At 36.2% G+C, this 19,823-nt stretch overlaps 4 protein-coding genes across 6 annotated transcripts in view; 2 read left to right on the top strand and 2 right to left on the bottom strand.

Annotated features, from left to right (window-relative positions):
• The window catches only part of LOC123229120 (pentatricopeptide repeat-containing protein At1g12300, mitochondrial-like), a 97,293-nt gene that overhangs the window by 51,282 nt on the left and 26,188 nt on the right, over window positions 1–19,823 (bottom strand). The gene's annotated exons all lie outside the window — the stretch shown is intronic.
• On the top strand, window positions 11,048–12,538 carry LOC123228731 (pentatricopeptide repeat-containing protein At5g03800-like). Its single transcript, XM_044654195.1, has 2 exons — window positions 11,048–11,276; window positions 11,679–12,538. The coding sequence occupies exons 1-2, from the start codon at window positions 11,048–11,050 to the stop codon at window positions 12,536–12,538; spliced, it is 1,089 nt and encodes a 362-aa protein (XP_044510130.1).
• On the top strand, window positions 12,086–13,625 carry LOC123229131 (pentatricopeptide repeat-containing protein At5g03800-like). The gene has a single exon (XM_044654742.1). The coding sequence runs from the start codon at window positions 12,623–12,625 to the stop codon at window positions 13,382–13,384; it is 762 nt and encodes a 253-aa protein (XP_044510677.1). The 5' UTR covers window positions 12,086–12,622; the 3' UTR covers window positions 13,385–13,625.
• On the bottom strand, window positions 13,724–18,056 carry LOC123229118 (pentatricopeptide repeat-containing protein At1g62910-like). 3 transcript variants are annotated; one of them, XM_044654712.1, is made up of 3 exons: window positions 16,024–18,056; window positions 14,705–14,801; window positions 13,724–13,982 (listed from the first exon to the last, which is right to left on the bottom strand). In XM_044654712.1, the coding sequence occupies exon 1, from the start codon at window positions 18,040–18,042 to the stop codon at window positions 16,219–16,221; it is 1,824 nt and encodes a 607-aa protein (XP_044510647.1). In that variant the 5' UTR covers window positions 18,043–18,056; the 3' UTR covers window positions 13,724–13,982; window positions 14,705–14,801; window positions 16,024–16,218. The 3 variants fall into 3 exon arrangements, with proteins under 3 accessions (XP_044510647.1, XP_044510649.1, XP_044510650.1); XM_044654714.1 differs by having other exon boundaries at window positions 13,724–13,967; XM_044654715.1 differs by lacking the exon at window positions 14,705–14,801 and having other exon boundaries at window positions 13,724–13,967.

Raw genomic sequence — 19,823 nt, 5'->3', positions numbered from 1 at the left:
CAGCTTCTATTTATAGGAAAATACAAGTAGCAAATATCTCCTACTTTTAGGCATTTTTGATAGTACTACTAGATCCTGACTTAGGTGTTTTTCATTCAAAATTGCCACCTGTCCCTCTGAGTCCAGTCAGTCACATTTTTCTTGTTCACCATCCATGCTTTGTGCTAAAGTTTTAATTTCATAGGTCATCTTTGCACCCCACTTACTTTCCTCTACGTTCTTAGCTCTTCTTCATGTTTTGGGAGCCTATTTTGGGCTTGGAAGGGTTTGCTTTGACCTCTTAGGTCCCTCACCAATCCAAACACAACAGCCTAGTCTTACCTATCTAGGCTAAAGCTCATCTGCTTGCCTACACACCCATGCTACGTAAGATAACACGACACATAAACACACATACGACTATTCAAACAAGCTCCAAAATATTTGCACATCCCATTCAAACAAGGCCTCGAAAATCATGGGCACACAAGACAGGCATCTAGGCAACACTCGAACAGATGTACGCGTATGACACTCAAACAAACATATGTGCACATCATGTAGAGAGACATATGCATGTGACATTTACATAGACACTATCGTGCACAACACGAGTGTGCAGGTAGGTAGATAAGCTTAGGCCCAGACAGGCAAGACCAAGCTGCTGTGTTTAGATTGGTGAGTGACCTAAGAGGCCAAAACAAGCCTTTCCAAATACGTGAGGGAAAGGAAGTGGAGCATAAAAACGACCTATGAAACCAAAACTTTAGCATAAAGCATGGATGGTAGGCAGGAAAAACGTGGCTGACTAGGCTTAGAGGGACAGGTGGTAATTTTTCATGAAAGACACCTAAGTCATGATCTAGTAATGCTATTAAATAATGCCTAAAAGTGGGGGATGTTCACCACTTGTATTTTCCTATAAATAAAAGCTGTGAAAGGTAAGGAAGCAGTATGAAGAAATTGAGCATGAACTCTTCCCTAAAGCAACCTTTGTATTCCTTTTTGACATTAATAAAAATGTTGAAAATTTTATCGTATATTGAGTTTTCTTCTTTTACATTTCTTTTATCGATGTGTGCATTACAGGTGGGTTGACTAAATGGGTAACTTAGTACCACCACTAGGCAAAACAGTTCATATAAACTCTAAGCCTCGTGATAAATTGGTATCAAAGCTAAGTTGGATTCATGTCAACCTTTAGTGATCGAATTAGAGTTCTTATAGTGCTAATGGGAGAGTCGGCATGAGATGTTACATCTTTTTGGAGTAGGTTATACTCTATTTAGAAGCAATTATTGAATTGCATCAACTCACCATGGTTATTCAGAAATACCTCGTTGATCAATACAACGATGTTCTATCCCAATTACTCTTAATTGTTAACCATATGGAGGAACGAATCACTAATATAAACGGGGATATAAACATCCTAAAGAAGGCTATCATTGGCTTTTATAATAGGAGTAATAGTAGCTTGATTCCTTCGAAGCTGAAAGTCCTTGAACCAAAACTGTTTGGTACGAGCAAAAATGCTAAAGAATTGAAGAATTTCTTATGAGACACGGAGCAGTATTTCAAAGCTTCCCGAATTGAGAAAGATGAACAAGTAACGATTACTAGCATGTACCTAAAAGGTGATGCAAAATTGTGGTGGTGCACCCGATTAAATGACAATGTCAATGCAGGGCGTCCATTGATCGAGACGTGGGAAATAATGAAAAAATGAATTGAAAGATCAATTCCTACCCCAAAATTCTACTTGGGTAGCAAGAGATGCCTTAAAGAAGTTGAAACACATGAGCTCAGTGCGAAAGTATGTGAAGGAATTTAGCTCCTTAATGTTGGATATTAAGAACATGTCTGGTGAGGACAAATTGTTTAATTTCTTTTCAAGTTTACAGCCATGGGCACAGGCCGAACTACAAAAGTAAAACGTGAAAGACTTGGCAAGTGCTATTACAACTATTGATAGTTTGATGGATTACAAGTTAGGACCATCATCATCTAACAATGATAAGAAAAAGCCCAAATTTGAAGGCAAAAAGCTTCAAAAATACAATAAGGAAGGAAAGAAGGACAAGAAAAATAAGGAAAGAGAATTCATTTCCAAACCAAAGGGTTCGGATCCACCCCAAAGGAAAAAGAATATAGGTTGCTTTCTTTATGATGGATCTCACCAAGTGAGAGACTATCCCTGAAGGAAAAAAATTACTACCTTCATTACTCATGATGTCCTTAAAGCTAAAACAGACAGAAGCCCAAGACTGAATCCTATATGGCTGCTTAATGCCATCATGGAGGATAAACACAACACACATAAAGACTTGTTGTATGTGAAGGTATTGATAAATGGAAAGGCAATTCGAGCAATGTTGGACATGAGAACCATAAACAATTTCATAACACAACGGGTTGTGATAGGGCTTAGGCTAATGGTTTTAAAATGTTCAAGCCAAATCAAAGTTGTAAATTTTATGGCACAACTAATCCTAGAAACCACCACATCCCAGCTAAAAGTAGGGGATTGGGATGATGAATGTGGGTTTATGGAGGTAACACTAGATGATTTTGATTTAATCCTTGGCCTTGAATCCTTTGTGAAAGCACGAGCTATTACAATACCACACTTAACGCGAATTGTTTGTCACGGATGAAATGCACCTATGCTTTGTCTAGGCCAAATATGGCAAACAAGCTATAGAAAAACTAATGTTGCAATTTGCCATGCAGGTGCGAACATGTCTTAAACACGGGAAGGAAGTCATGTTGGCAACATTGGTGGAAATTAAACTAGACCAAGTGGTTGAAGTCCCTGATTGTATATCTGAACTGCTGGACAAATTTAATGATGTCATGCCATCGAAATTACCTAAGGTGTTTCCTCCATGATGAAATATTGACCATAGAATAGAGTTGAAGCCTAGGGCAAAACCTCTAACCCATACACCTTATCGAATGGAATTCCTCGAGTTGTCTAAATTACGAAAGCAATTGAATGAGTTGCTAAAGGTTGGATACATCTAGCCATCAAAAGCCCTATAAGGTGCACCTGTGCTATTTCAGAAAAAATAGGATGGCACGTTGCATATGTGCATGGATTACCAGGCCTTCAATAAAGTAATCATCAAAAACAAATACCCTATCCCTAATGTTACTGACTTGTTTGATTGGTTGTCAAGGGTGAGTTATTTCACCAAATTGAACTTACGCTCAGGTTATTAGCAAGTTTGTATTACTACAAGAAATAAGGCAAAAACTGTTATGGTGACGAGGTATGAGCCATTTGCAATTTGATGAATAATGTGTTGTATGAGTTTTTGAATCAATTTGTGGTGGTCTATCTAAATGATATTGTGGTGTATAGTAAAACTCTAAACGATCACGTACAACAGTTGGAAAAGGTGTTAGCAAGGCTATGGGAACACTAGCTATACGTTAAAAAGGAAAAACATGAATTTTGTATGAGAGAAATTATGTTCTTGGGGCACAAGATTAGCAAAGGGTAGATCCGAATGGATAAACGCAAAATTCAGGCCATTGTGGATTAGACCTTGCCTACAAAGGTAATCAAATTATGGTCTTTTCTTGGATTGGCTAACTATTACAGACACTTTATCGAGGGATACTCCAAGATAGTGGCTCCACTTACTGACTTATTGAAAAAGGATCAAAAAAAGGAGTGGACAAACATTTACCAATAAGCTTTTGAAAGGGTAAAGGATGCAGTCACAACAGAGCTAGTTTTACGACTGTCTGACTTTAACTTACCATTTAAAGTTCACACAAACGCATCTGATAAAGCTCTTAGAGGAGTTTTGATCTAACAGAAGCATCCAATTGCCTATGAGAGCATAAAACCTAAGGATACAGCGCAACGTTATAGTGTCCATGAAAAGGAGATGACATCCCTTTATATGTCTATGTATCCTTTATCATCTCCCAATTTCTTTTTATATCGTTCTATTTGCTCTCTTTAAAAAGAAAATAGAGAGAGAAAGAGCAAATGGATCTTATCCCTTCTATCAAACCAAAATTCCTATCTATTAATGGGAAGATCTTTGTCAAATACCAAACTTTTTAAAAATTCCTCACATCCAAGGTAGCTTACCACAAGCACCCTACCCCATACAACTAGTTGGGGGGAGGGGTTATTCGCCTTTTGAATCAAAGAAAGTAAGTAATAGGGGCTTCATAGCTACTTTCATTCTAAAGGAAATTGAAGAACCAACCTTTAGTCAATAAGAGCCCTACTTCCTTCTTTGCGACCTCAACATTAAAATTCAAATGCAAACCAATTTCTTTCTTAGTCATCGAGCGGAGCGCACTTTCAGTACTTCAGTAGGGTGAGCTCTTTGATAGTGACTTCTTTCGTTTGGTAGGTCAACAAAATGCTACTTCAATCTAGGAAACAATCGAAAACTTAAGAGGGTTGCCTTTGGAAGCCTTCGCCAGTAACCAAAGTTTCACTCTTTCCTTTTGATTATGTCATGACGTTGACTAAATCCAATCCATAAACCAGGAAACGAAACAAAGTTCATTCCCTTTTGTCAAGTAGATAAAGTACGCATATGAACCACTTTAGCTTTGCCTTAAACTTTATTGGAACAAAGCAAAGAAAGAGGTGGAATGGAGAAAGGAAAGGGACAAGGGTAGTTTTGCTTGGCGTGAAGCCTATTGGTTCAAGGGTAAGGTACGGTATTAAAAATCCTCGAACTTCCAAGCGATTTTTCTTTTAGGCAATTGTTCACCATTAGATCTCGCTAATATAGTCCCTTAACGTTTTCGTTATCGAGATATTTTTTTTAGTTATTCCTAGGAATTTTTTCGGTAATCAACTCTCATTCTACAAACAGTCAAATCTGAACTTAACCTTACTGCTCTTATTTCTTTCTTTGCAAACAAAAAGCACACCAACAACATGCGTTGTGTGATTCTACTATGTTTTTTATACTTGACTGGATAGACAGTTCATTGGAAGAGAATTTCAATTCACCGGCCAACAGGCGAGCAACTTACTTATCTTGTGTGATAACACTATAGAGTGAGTGGCTCTTCTAGGCGAGCAGTTGTGACAACATTCCAGAGAAAGCCCGACCTGCACATGGTTAGGAAGATTGGTTGTAATTTGAGCAAGACTACCCACCCTACCCTACCACCTATAGGCGGTCATCCATCCTACAACTACCCGAAAAGGTATAGTGATCTTGAATAAGGATCCTACAGTGATAGATAGAATCCCCATAAACACACCACTAGATCAAACACCTGTGATTTCGTATCCAGTCAAAATCTTGGCTAAGTGATCAAAATGGGTAGCTCTAGTAGACCCATAGATTATGGAACAAATAAGGTGGTAGGCCTAACCACCACACTACACATATAGACGTGAATCCCCCTATTATCGTACGTGCGACTCTCATTGCATATGACTCACACAAAGACTCCTAAATCTATCCCGAGCCTTTTCTTACACCTTTCCTCTCCAATCCTCGATCAAACTTGCGTTCCCCAGGCACTATGCTATTAAGTAGGGGTCTTTCCTTCGCCTATCATATATTAGCTTGGCTTCATCCAAAATAGGATCAATGAGGCATTCTGGCAAGCATGTGCATCTAGGAAGGTCGACCACTACATAAGCTAAATATGATTACAAGCCAAGCCGAAAGCGACTCGTTTCTATTCTTGTTGGGATTGGATATAGATGGGGAATCTATAGATCATAGTAGTTCGCCAACCTCTCTAACTAACATACAATACAATTTCACTTTACGGCATGACCAAAAAATAAAGAAAGAGCTTTGCTCGATGGGCTTTCCTACATTGACAAATACATCCTTTCTTTTCTCTGAAGTCTATAACAAACAAGTGAGAGAGGCAAGATTCGAACCTACATAGAAAAACTTTAACATATTTACAGTCTGTCGTTTTTAATTACTCGACAACTCTCTCTTTCCTAGGTCGAGACCCCTCTCAATGGCTTCTAAGAAGGACGTTTTTTCCATAAATCAATAAATAAAAAAGCTTATTGATTTGATTGAAGGGAACTAATACTATTTATTAGCATAGCTAGTGTTCTGGGAGAATCTAGTCAGTTCATAACAATCTCTATAAAGCAAGAGGTGAAGCTTTTACGATAGCTTCCCCCTTTCGTTACTTCTGGGTAAACATCTTTTGGCGAAGGAAAATAGGTGATTAGTCTCTTCTGGCGAAGCTGCAAGCCTACTTAAATAGCTTACGCTTACCAAGCCTAGTCTACTAAAATAAGGCTACAACAAACAAGCTTTCCCCTTTTGTTTGTTATGGGTTATGTCTCTCCGAGTTTCTATTACTAAGTAGCACTTTTACTATTTAACCATTGAATTGATTCTGATCAAGCTGAAAAAGCCCTATAAGTATCGTCTTCTTTCTTAAAGTCAAGTTTCTCACTTGTTAGTCAAGCTTTGAAACCCCTACCTTATACCTTGATTTATGGGATATTTGAATAAGCATGGGTTTAGAACCCTATACAAGGTGCTAGACTGAACATTAATTTCGTGCTTGAGTTGAAGGGCCCTCCCTCCATCCATCAAGTCAAGTAATTTGCTATCAAAAATTTGTCCATCGTCTATCTCATGCCATGCTTTTTCTTTCTTCAAATCGGTTCCTAATATTAGTCAATCAAGATTCACCAGAGGGAAGAGCCTTGACTTTAGGTTAGACTGGTCTCATCATTCATGTAATTTCCTCATCCATCAATCGATCACACGAGTAGGCATCCAATCAGCACATAGTAAACCAAAAAAAGCGTTCATCCTGGATGATGGATTCTCTTCCTTAATCAAATGTCTATCAATTGATCCTTATTCATTCAGTAAAAGTCTCCATGGCGTTTTCACACCCCTCTACTGAGAGGTGCACCATATTGATAGGAATCGACAAAGACCTTCTTGTACATATCCTTGAGGGCAGCATTCATGGCAATCATCACTAGTTTCTCTGAGGGCATGGTATAGCTTTGTTTCTGGTGTTGTTTAATAGATGTCGAGTACCGATAGTTTGAGAATCTTTATCTACTTTAAGTGGGTGAGCTAGAATCCTTATGTTAGGTTTGTTGTTCAAATTTCTTTCTTTTTACCCTTTGTATCTTCATCTTTTCGAAAGCCCAAACTCGTTGTCTGGATTTTCATTAGTGTTATTTCAAGTGCAAAGCCTCTTCAATAAAGACTTCTTTCTTTTCACCATTTCGAATTTTGTTGATTGAAAGAGGATAAGCGTTATCTATTGAGTAAAGAAAGGGTTTACTACAGTGATTCAGGCTGTTAATGGCCCCTTCGAGAGTTACGAGCCTTTGCCACTACATGAGTAGTAGCTCACGCTCAAAACTTCTCCAACACGAGTCCTAATCGTTGTGGTACGGTCCCATTCCCGGCTTCACTTGGGCAATTCAGGTTCTTGGTCTCCTCATATCATAGTCCATTAGTGGGTAGGGTGGTCAACTTAAAAGGTAGAGGGCGCCCGCCTCTTTTTTAGATGTGTCCTCGACAACTTGGAGGTGTTCAGTCTCCGTTATGGGGGCAGGAGTGCTTGGTCACTAGGGTTTCCTTTTCCTCAATCAATTTTGTTGTGTTAGCCTTGAGATTAGTCTAACATTTTGTTATGAGCTGGCTGAACATACCACCTAGATAACCTAAACATTTGTACATGAATGAATACACACTCACTACTCCTTATAGTTATCTATCTATCCAAATATATACGAGATCTCCTACCTATCAGTCACCGACTTGATACATACGGGAACAACCCACCAACACATCAAGGATAAGTCTTATATGCATTTTGAGCATGGTACCAATAGCCAGTGAATGTGAGGACCCATAGCTCCATTTCAAAGTCCTATCATCTATGCTGCATTTCCAACACACTGGACCTTAATAGTTCTCAGCAAGGGAAATAGCTACTTCTAGCCTAAAGAGTCAAAATCATGGGGTTGGTTTCTTCGTTACCTCGGGTTGGGATCTCCGATGGAAGAGATGGCTCTCGATCACCACATTTTTCTCATGACTTGCATAAAACATATTCCAATTGGCCGACCCTGTTTCGCTACAAGTTTCAATCTTGGCAAAGAAGTGGAATTTACCACCAACACCAACTCAGATTGAAGACGACTCTTCCTTGCTAGTCTAAGAAGCAGCATTTGTCACACTCGCGAGGACAGCCCCCATCTTACTCAATTATGGGCTACAATCATCAGACGAGAAAAAAATTGCTCTTACCTTTCTTCTAGGTGAATACAAAGATGTTTTCACATGGTCTTATGTTGCAGGTCCCAATTCCTCCTTGGTGGAGTAGCACCGTTTGGTTGTACGATCTGATGCCAAGCTGGTTAAACAGGAATCGAAGAAAATGCATCCTGAAGTGTTAAGCTCTTTCGGTGAAAAAAGACAGGAATTCATTCGCTATTGGAGGTATCAAAACATTCATCCCATTGATTATGAAGATCAGATCTCCTTGTCCCAATGGCCAAGGAAACTGAGGGCATCAAAATCTGTAGTTCTTTCGGAGATATAAAATAATAGTAGTTGGATTGTATGTTATTTTACAATAAAATGAGATTATTTATGTCTTAAAATAAAATAATATAAGATAAAATCATAAGAAATTTTAGATTATCTAATTAATTTTTAAATACCTAAGGTAGAAAGAGTAAATTTAGATTATTCCTATATCTCTTATCATCTTTGATTATAAAAGATTACTAAAATATTTTATCATCTAATGAACTAAGATAATCATAGATAGATTACCGATACCAGGGTAATTTTTTATTATCCTAAACAAAATGATCACAAGTCTAAATTTTTTTTTAATCATTTTAAAAGTAATTTATATTATTATATAAATCCATTTTCTTATTAATTTTTTTTATCGATAACTTATCTATTATATTTATCCCTAAATTAACATTCTTATTTAAGATATGTCAAGAGACAGATCAACCCATATGCCGACCCAATCCATTAAAAAAAAACATTACCTATAATTTTACGAACCTGTCCACCTGTGGCTAACGGAAAACACCATACAAATATACCAAATGAATTAACAAATCACTTCTTCCAAACATCATAATACAATCACCTTTTCAAGTTTTCCCTTGCTACCCTTTTCACATTTTTTGGAGATCGTTTTAGACTTTAACATTCACAAATATCTTTAAAACATGACTAGTTGGATGTTTGGTTCCCACACCTTTGGTCAACAAACTATGCCCTTGGTCTGTTTTGGTTGACTTTAGTAGGGGTGAACGGGGTGCAGGTTTAGATATCTTGTAAAAATTTAAAAAATCATAACCGAAATCGAAACTTAAAACCTATAAGATTGATTCCTACCTGGAATCGACCTTGAGGTTTTGATTTCTACTTGAGACCTCTCTCTATATATATATATATATATATATATATATATGTGTGTGTGTGTGTGTATCTATGTAGACACACACACATCTATATTATGAAATCCAAATTTTTCTTGTTTTGATCCCCCTAATACAATTTGATGTGAAATATTGTACTGAATATGAAAAATTTTGAATTAATGTTGTCAATACTAGTTGAATGTATCACTATTAAATAAATTTCAAAATTAATTCGGTTTCATTGGAAAGAAATACGTGTGTGTGTGTTTATATGTGTGTGTGTGTGGGGGTGTTAATAGCGGCACCAAACAATTACGAAACAATCATGACAAGGTAAGTTTATTTGTGTGTGTGTGTTTGTTTTAATTTCATCTCCCTTGCTCAAGAACTCTTCTCTAACTTGGTTATTTCAATTCATGAAGTTAAATCTGGTAAATGATGGACCACTCACAATTCAGTTTCATTCATCAACATCTTCCAAAAGCATGATTAGGGATATTTTAGTGTTTACATTAGTTAATTCATTTAATTATTAAACAAGGCTAAACCATTTCAGGTATACAAATTAGGGCATGTATATGTACTGGTAAATAGATCCAACCCTTAAAAAACTTTCAAGAGATTAGGAATGGAATGGACAGGTAACTCAGACGTAGGAATACAATGGATAGGCAAATAAATCCAACCCTTAAAAAACTTTCAGGAGATTAGGAATAGAATGGATGGGTAACTCAGACATATAAACACCCTTTAGAGTTGGAAGACTTACTGTTGGAATGCGTTAGGACTTCATGTAATGACAAGGCACAAAACCAAGGCACACCACAAAAGCAAGACAGAAATGAAGACACAAAAGCAAGGCAGCAGCTGGACCACTATGAAAATGTAGACACGTGGCAAATAAAATCAAGGGTAGTTAGAAGAGAAAGAGGTATAAAAATAGAAGAAAAGGAGGAGAGAGGGAAGAGACATTTTTTAGGAAAAAATAGATAGCTTCGGCTGAGAAGGGGAGTACCTAGCCTCTCAAAAGCTAGGCCATATGGGGAGAAAAATCAAAAAGCAAAGAGGAGAATGAGAGCCCAACCTGGTGGTGGAATCCTGAGCTGGAGTTCCTTCAGTCCAGAGCTTAGGTCTCTTTAATATTTAGTTTCTTGATTTTCTATCTTTATTGTTAAGCTGGTTGAAAGAGAAACAGAGCACTTATGATTTCGTTGACTTTTATTTTATTTCAATATCAAGGATACATTCTAAAACATCCATTTGTCTATTGTTCACTACACCATTTCATACAACATTCACAGTTACATTGTTCTCGTATCCATTATAGTTTGATTGTTGTGACAGCCAAATACTCCGCATCGAAGACGTTTGAGCTGCTTACCAGAAATCTGACACCAGGTACCTATCATATGGTATCAGAGCACCTTCCTGGATAGATCTGGAATTAGGAAAAATAGAGTTGGAAAACAAAAACATGCAAATAAAAATAGAGACATGAACAAAAACTGGAGAAAGATTTTTGAAAACGCTTTGTGGATTGCCCGAAAGTTGGGTCTCTCTTCTGTAAATAAACTGTAAGAGCATTTGAGAGAGCTTAGGGCACCAACAACAGTCCAAAAACAGGAAACTAGTAGGGAAGCAGAGAGCAAGAAAGATGGGTCAATTGAAATGGGAGATTTTGATAGAGGGGCGTCAATATCCAGGGATGATGAAGTAATCTTCGGCAAAATCAAGGTAGATCTAGTGGAAACAGTACATTTCGATGGGGGTTTTGTTGGTTCTGACAAAGTCCGGTCACTTGAATCAACTCCCATGCTTAACCTTCATGCTTTCCGATCAAAAGAGATAAAAACTAGTGTTGGAAGCGTGAAGAAAAGAAAAGAAAAAGAGGCTGCAGGTGGAAAGGAAAAAGAAAAAGTGGGAATTAAAAACCCTACCTGAATTCCACCTAGTCCAAAAACCCAACCCAACCCAAAAGCCTTATCACATAATTCAAACCCAAACCAATTTCAATATAAACCCAACTTTAGTTTCCACAAATCAAACCCAACCCAACTTTCATTTTTTATTAATCACCTCACTAACCAAACCAAAATATATGACCCAGGCCCAAGTGTTTGTTGTACATTCACCCACCCCATTTCCAGTTGCTTTTCCACAAGCCTAACACATATTTTACATTTTAAAAAACCCATATCCCAACCCAAAATCTTACGCCACAAAATCTCAAATTTAAAAACCCAAAATCCAACTGAAATAAGCTTAGGAAATTGTTCCCAAGCCACAAAATTTTCCATAGCCGCACCTTCTTTTCACCCCACTTCCACCTCCACCGCTACTCCTCAGCCCCTTCACTCCTCACTCCACCACCCACCTATCTCTTCTTACCCTCTCAACATCCACAACTCTTCTTCACCTGATAACGTTACTACCAACATTGACCTTGATGTTGAAAACTTCTTCACTTTGCTTCGCTTGTCAATTCAATACGATGATGTGTCACTTGCCAAAGTTGTGCATGCTTTAATTGAAAAAATTCAAGAAGAAGAGCATACTTGTCTCGATAATCCTCTTATTTCAGCTTATGTCAAACTGGGTCTTGCTATTGATGCCTATAAAGTCTTTACTAGACTTTCAAACCCTAATGTTGTGTCTTTTACGTCTCTGGTTTCAGGTTTTACGAAGTCTGGTCCAGAGGAGGAAGCAATTGAGTTATTTCTCAAGATGCGAGATGAAGGTATTGAGCCTAATGAACACAATTTTGTTGCTATTTTGACTGCTTGTATTAGACTTTTGAACTTGAATTTTGGTTCACAAGTTCATGGTTTGATAGTCAAAATGGGCTATTTGGACAATGTTTTTGTTGCTAATGTGCTTATGGGACTTTATGGTAAATTTAGTGGATTGATGGAGTATGTAGTTAAAGTGTTTGATGAAATGTCTCAACGAGACATTGCGTCTTGGAATACTGTGATTTCTAGCGTGGTTAAGAAGCTTAAGTATGAGAAAGCATTTGAATTGTTCCGTGATATGAAGAGAAATGATGATTTTAGAGTTGATTATATCACAATTTCGACCCTTTTGACGGCTTTGACTGGAAGTTTTAGTTGCATGGAAGGCCAATCTCTTCGTGCTCATGCTATTAGAATTGGGTTATAGTGCAATTTGAGTGTCAACAATGGGCTTATTGGGTTCTACACCAAGTGTGGAAGTGTAAAAGATGTGGAGGCCATATTTGAGAGGATGCCTATTAGAGATGTTATTACTGGGACGGAGATGGTAATAGCCTACATGGAATTTGGGGTAGTGGATTCTACAGTGGAGACATTTGATATGATGCCAAAGAAGAATTGTATTTCGTACAATGCTCTTCTAGCTGGATTTTGTAAGAATAGCAAAGGCATGAGAGCAATTGATTTTTATGTTAAGATGGTGGAGGAAGGTTTAGTCTTAATGGATTTCACTTTGACCAGCGTTATTAACGTTTGTGGGTCACTCGCAGAAGTAAAATTGAGTGAGCAAATTCATGGGTTCGTTTTAAAGTTTGGTTTTGGTTCAAATGCTTGCATTGAAGCAACATTTTTGGATATGATGACAAGGTGTAAGAGGATGGCAGATGCTGAGAAGATGTTCCACCAATGGCCATCATATCAGGAAAGCTCCATAATTTGGACATCGATGTTATGTGGGTATGCTCAAAATGGGCAACCAGAACACGCAATTTCTCTTTACCACCACAGCTCTGGAAAATTATCAAATATTGTCACAACTTTTGTGCTTACTAATTGTCAGAAGTTTTTTATCAAAAGGCAGAACGTACTTCCCTTTGAAATCGCTCAAGAGAGTTTTGCAGCAATGAAGGTGAAGTATCCTAGCTTTCACCTTGAGGATAAGGTGATTCTTGTTGGGCAAGGTATTGTTAAGACTTCATATAATGGCAAGGCACAAAACGAAGGCACACCACAAAAGCAAGACAGAGAGGAAGACACAAAAGCAAGGCAGTAACTGGACCACTATGAAAATGCAGACACGTGGCAAATAAAATCAACGGTAGTTAGAGGAGAAAAGGGTATAAAAATATAAGAAAAGGAGGAGAGAGGGAGGAGACATTTTTCAGGAAAAAATAAGCAGCTTCAGCTGAGAAGGAGAGTACTTAGCCTCTCGAAAGCTAGGCGATATGGGGAGAAAAATCAGAAAGCAAAGAGGAGAAGGAGAGCCCAGCCTGGTGGTGGAGTCCTGAGCTGGAGTTCCTTCAGTCCAGAGCTTGGGTCTCTTTAGTATTTACTTTCTTGATTTTCTATCTTTATTGTTAAGCTTGTTGAAAGAGAAACATAGCACTTGTGATTTCGTTGACTGTTATTTTATTTCAATATCAAGGATACATTCTAAAACATCCATTTGTCTATTGTTCACTACACCATTTCATACAACATTCACAGTTACATTGTTCTCGTATCCATTATAGTCTGATTGTTGTGACAGCCAAATACTCCGCATCGAAGGCGTCTAAGCTGCTTACCAGAAATCCGACACTGGGTTCCTATCAGAATGGTAGTGGCAATGCTAGCGACAGCAGTTGTCTTGGCTCCTGCAGTTACACCTTCTGTTGATTAATAAACACAAACAATTACATTTTAATCATTGATTTATATGATTAATTTCTAAAAACTATTTCATCTAATTATAAATATATGATTAATAAATCATATTTAACTTTATTATTTTTATAATATATGAATGGGCACCAATGAATATCACATGTTAAATGTGCAGCCTGTCATGTACCCCCCATAAATTAACTAGAAACATGAGTGTGTGAGCATCTGCCCGTATTTATATTTAAGTATTCTGTTCATATAAATTACAAACAAACAGAAAATGCAATTTATGATTAGAGTCCAAGAGAAGAAAGTGGTAGATGGACTGGCTAACGGTTCCTTAAAAGCGAGAGCACTTCATGCCCACTGGCCTGAGACATGGAGGGACTTCCTCTGAGGATTTTCCCAGGAAACAAGCATCACTAAGATTAAACCAGTAAGGATTTGTGTGATAAAATAAGCAGCAAAAGTGATAAAAACCAGAAGTTAATAAACAAAATAATGTACAACAAAAGCTTCAAAATTCCATAAATGAAAATGGTCAATGTATGCAGAGATATGGATAAAAACATTTCTGAGTTCCCTAACAATTTGCTAGGCTGTATAACAAGACATAATCCTAGAGGAAAGGTGTGTTGTTGCTCCAACTCCGGTAATTTAATTGATATATTCCCACTGGCATGTCTTATTAATTTCTAAATAGCAAGGTAATACAAGAACTAAGTACCAGCTGTAAAGGAATTCCCATAAAACGCAATATCACTGTTTCCATGCTCTGTCTCGGTTATTTCTGTCCCAATGCTATTTGAAGCCACAAGAGGAACCTGAATCAGCCAAGTCTAGGTTAATCTCCTTCCCAAATATATTCATTTTCCGAAACAAACTCATATAATCTGAGGCACGACAGGAATTGGCATCTAACCACTAAACTATATTGGCAACTAGAGTTCATACAGGCAGGGTTGGAACATGATAGGATAGACAAACAGACTCTTTTCACTTTCCTTTTATACAGGACTTGACGTTTTGCTGAAATAACAATAAAGTATCATCCTCACAACCAACAACAAACCCCAAAGTAATCAACGCACAAAAATTAAAGGTAAAAATCAACCTACCTTGACAAAGAGTGTGGTTTTGATCCAGAGTAGAGATTTTTGATCTCTTCAAAGAGAGTTGCACCAACATATCTATTGGTAATAATATATATATAAATATATAAGTCTATGACAAGTAGAACTTGTGACCCACAAAATAATGAATATACAGATCAACAACAATTTTAGGTTTACAAAAGTTTTAGCTAGCTTCCAGTAATGTAGACTCACATTTGCAAAAGAGTTCATACAACTCCTTCAATGATTCAGAAGCATCATTACAATCAGTGGCCTTAAATGTTTAACCATCTACATCCTAGAAACATCTTCGTCAGTAATTCTTTTGAAAACATCAATAAGCACCTGTCAAACTCAGAAACAAAACTGTGCCAGGCACATACTAATATAACAACTTGATGGTCAAGCTAAATCACCAAAGATGAAGACATGGATTAACTATCTAATATCACTTTAAAATTAATTACGTTCAGAAACTAAATCACTGTGTTTAAATGAATAATTTCACTGCTACTATTAAACATGTTATTCCAGTAAGAAAAAATGCATACACTCAACCATACAATTATTAAAAACTTCAATGATTTGGATATTATAAAAATAAATAAGAGAGACTTTCAGCAAACCAACAAACTGGTGAGTTGAATACTAAACGTATTATTTAGTACACCACCGTCTCATGTTTTTTGGGAATGAAGAGAGACACTAGGCTGGACACAAATAGGAATGCAAAATTCACCATCAGTCATTCATCTAGCAGATTGACTATGACTAAGAGGTTGAGATGTGCATTGCAGTCAATAAAATATCATGATTTAATTTATCCCAACAGGTTTTTAGTAAGATCTATCTCAAAAACATTTTCAAGTGTATGACTTCTTCATTAACGGATTCATTTAAATACAATCACCACTACAATGTTGGCACACACCTTAAAATGGAAACTTTGACATCTAGCAAGGCTCTGATGAAAAGCTATATTCCCTCAGGAAAATGCAATTACTTGACAATCAACATCCTGTCGGTTCTTGGGTTGAAAAGGATGGTAGCAAATTCAAGACTTCATGATAATTTTCATGCTTTTCCAGTAAATCTAATACAATTGAAGCTATAGCTGCATCTGGCTTTACATTTCTTTCATTTTGTGAAGAAGTTCAACAACTTTTGAAGTCTCATTATTCTGCAAGAATCCAAACATAAGAGTATTAAAAGTGATGAAATCTGGAGCACAATGGTCTTGCTCCATATCTAACAACAAATTACTTGCCATTTCTAACTTCCCTTCTTTACAAAATCCATGCATCATAATGTTATATGTTCTGACATTCAGAACAAAGCCTTCATTGCGCAATCTGTTAAACAGTTCCCGAGCAATTTTGAGCCTCCCTGTTTTGCATAACCCATCAATGAGACAGTTGAAAGTTATGATGTTAGGTTGAATGTTTCGACTTATTAAAGTATGGAACAGTTCAACAGCCTCCAAAACACAACCATTTTTGCAATACCCATCAATAAGAATATTATACGTAATTAAACTGGGAGACACATTACTAAGTTGCATCTCACCAAATAGCTTTTTTGCATGTCTGACATTATAGTTCATAAAAAGGCCAGATAGCAAGGTGCTATAAGTAACAACTGTTGGCCTAACTCCCTTTAAAGTCATTTCCTTATAAAGATTCATAGCTTCATCAACTTTTCGATTCTTGCAATACCAATTGATCAGAGTATTGTAGTTAACTACATTAGGCATAAATCCCTTGCTCAACATTGAAGCAAACAATTCCTTAGCATTATCAACTTTATTCGCCAAGCATAAACCATCCATCAAAATATTGTAGCTAAAAACATTAGGCTTACACCCCGTACTAGCCATGGAATCAAATAGATTTCTAGCATCATCAATTCTACCTGCCAAGCAAAAACCACTCAAAAGTGTGTTATAAGTAATTGTGTCTGGACAAACACCTCTATTAATCATTAGCTGGAGCAAAGCATTGGCTTCATCTATCTTTCCATTCAAACAAAGCTTATCCATTATCACACTAAATGTCACCACATCAGGCTTTACCCCTTCCTCCAACATCTCTATAAACAAAGTTCTAGCCTCCTCCCAATTAGATATATTACACAAGCCATACATTAGAGTGTTGTAAGTAATCACGTTTGGATTAATGCCCTTGGTCTTCATTTCTGAAAACAGTTTCTTTGCCTTGTCTACTAACCCATATTTGCAAAGACCATCAATAAGTGTAGAATAGGAAACAATATCAGGCCTACAAGTGGCACCAAATTCCCCATTCCCGTTATTCATTTCCTCAAATAACTGAAGGGCAACAGTGACATTACTTGTTCGACACAACCCAGTAATCAAAGTCCCAACCGTAAACCCATTGGGTCTACAACCAACCAAAACCATTTTCCTATGCAATTGGATGGCCTTCTTAATCTTCCCCTCCATACAAAGACCATTAATCAGACAATTAAAAGTAACCGCATCGGGATAAAAACCCCTCCTAAAAATACTCCCCAAAACCAAAAAGCCTTCAGAAACCCGGGCCATTTTGCATAAGAAATTAACTAAAATGTTCAAAATAATTAAATCCGGCAACAACCCAGCTGAAATGAATCTCGTGTACAGCACAAGAAGTTGATCAATATGCTTTTTCTTACCAAGCGCAGAAAACAAAAGGCTGAATGATGACATAGCGGGAGTGGGATTCATATGAATCATGTAATCGAAGGAATCAAGAGCTTCATGAAGAGAAAAGTTACCTGACCTGCAGTTTACATGGAGGAAATGATCAAGTTGAGAATGGCGTTTAGACGTAGAGGTGTGTTTGGGTGATTTTGCGTGTTGATGTTGGGAAACTGAAGAACGAACAAATGAAGATGAAAATCTAACACTGAAAGATGATTTTGAAGAAACAAGTGAACTTTTAAGAAACATTTACACAAGGGACTTCTGACTTGGGACCGGGAAGAGTTGAAATATATATATATATATATATATATATATATATTAGGATCTGCTCTCTCCGTGAGATTCCGTGATATTTATAGAAGAAATAAATCGGGTCGGGTCGAATCGGGTCTGCCTAGATTTTTTAATTTTTGTTAGAAATGTCACGTTTCTTCGTTTGAACTTTGTTGTTGATTGATGGAAATACATTTTTTCATTAGACTAGAGTGTAATGCATGGGTTGAATCTAGAAATTTGATTAAAAAAAAGGGGTAGATTTTTAGTATGTAGAAAGTTTAGATATTTGAATTTTGTTTAATAATGTAATGTTTTTTAAATTGAAATTAATTGTTAGTTGACAAAAAATATTTATAATAAGTTATATACTATGATTTGTTAAGTGAAACTCTGATTATGACAAGAAAATTGTTGAAATACCCCAATAGATGCAACCACGCTTACTAAATAGTTCATACTATCAGGGGCATGGTATATCTCATGGGGGTTTATTTGGTAGGCATTGTGCCTATTAAGGGACAATTTAAAATTCGTAGGCGCAAACTTATCTTAGTTAAAATGGTATGGTAAAATGATATTTTATATTTTTAATTATTTTTTAAAAGTAAATTCTTTTATAAAATATAATTGTTAAATTTTCTAAAATTTTACTTGCTTTAATATTTAACCTAGTTTGAGTAGATTTTTTCCTTAGTTCATCCAGAACAAACAGGGCAATCAAACTTGACATGGCAAGCTTACTTCTAATCGTCTGTAGCTTATCAAGCTTACTTCCAATTAGGCCTCAGTTTGGTCAAAAACCATAGGCCGACAGCGTTTGGCAGCCCAAAAGTGCAGCTAGATCAAATGATTTTATATTTTCAAGGTAATGTTTTAGAAGTTTGAGAGATGTTGAGTTTTAGAATATTTTATTACTAAAATTAAAAAATTATTATTATATTTCACAAACTCTTTGAACAACAATTTGGCCAAACATAAAACAAGCAATGGACAAAATGCATAACTCTTTGAACCACAAAAGGCTAAACCATAAACCCAACAAAAAATTACCACAAATTGTTCTTCTTTTTCTTATTATTGTATTCCTTCTAAACTTGATAATTCATGTTATTAGATTATATTACCAGTTTGAGTTTCAAATTCAAGACCCTACACCTAACCCAATCCAAAACAAAATCGTATCAAAATTTTTCAACCTTAAACTAAACTCAAATATTTACATGTTGACCAGACTTAATCTAACATATAAGGACATAATTTATTATTGAATAACACATTTTCTATATCAAATAATCACTCAATTTATTACAAAATAACATATGAAAATACATTTTGGCATAAAATGACATTTTGTTAAAACATAATTATTTTATTTCAAAGTAATACTAATAATTTACTTATTGTTTTTTTATATAATCAATTGTAGGGATGAAAACATAATATCATAATCAAGAACTCAAATAAGCCTACAATCTCAACTTTAAAAGAACGTAATTGATAATTAACGTGATTAATAACTACTTGTCAAATATTTAAAAAATTTAATTTTTTTTTTATATGTTGAATGTAACTATCATAAATTTAAAATCATTAACAAATATATAAATATAACATATCAAACATAATAATTTCAATTTACTTGTATCTATAACAAACCAACAAAAAAGAAAACTACAAATAGTTTTTACAAGTTTGTTACTAAATTAAAATGAATGTCTTTAGTAGAAAATGATAAAAATCTGGAAAAGGTC

The sequence above is a fragment of the Mangifera indica genome, chromosome 11 (assembly GCF_011075055.1).
Source record: "Mangifera indica cultivar Alphonso chromosome 11, CATAS_Mindica_2.1, whole genome shotgun sequence".
Taxonomy (NCBI): domain Eukaryota; kingdom Viridiplantae; phylum Streptophyta; class Magnoliopsida; order Sapindales; family Anacardiaceae; genus Mangifera; species Mangifera indica.
This window is presented reverse-complemented; position numbering and strand designations above follow the sequence as displayed.

Coding starts and splice junctions, on each gene's coding strand:
- LOC123228731 (XM_044654195.1), top strand. CDS start 11,048: ATGGGAGATTTTGATAGAGGGGCGTCAATATCCAGGGATGATGAAGTA. Junction 11,277..11,678: donor AAAAGAAAAAGAGGCTGCAG/GTGGAAAGGAAA, acceptor AATTTTCCATAG/CCGCACCTTCTTTTCACCCC.
- LOC123229131 (XM_044654742.1), top strand. CDS start 12,623: ATGCCTATTAGAGATGTTATTACTGGGACGGAGATGGTAATAGCCTAC.
- LOC123229118 (XM_044654712.1), bottom strand. CDS start 18,042: ATGTTTCTTAAAAGTTCACTTGTTTCTTCAAAATCATCTTTCAGTGTT.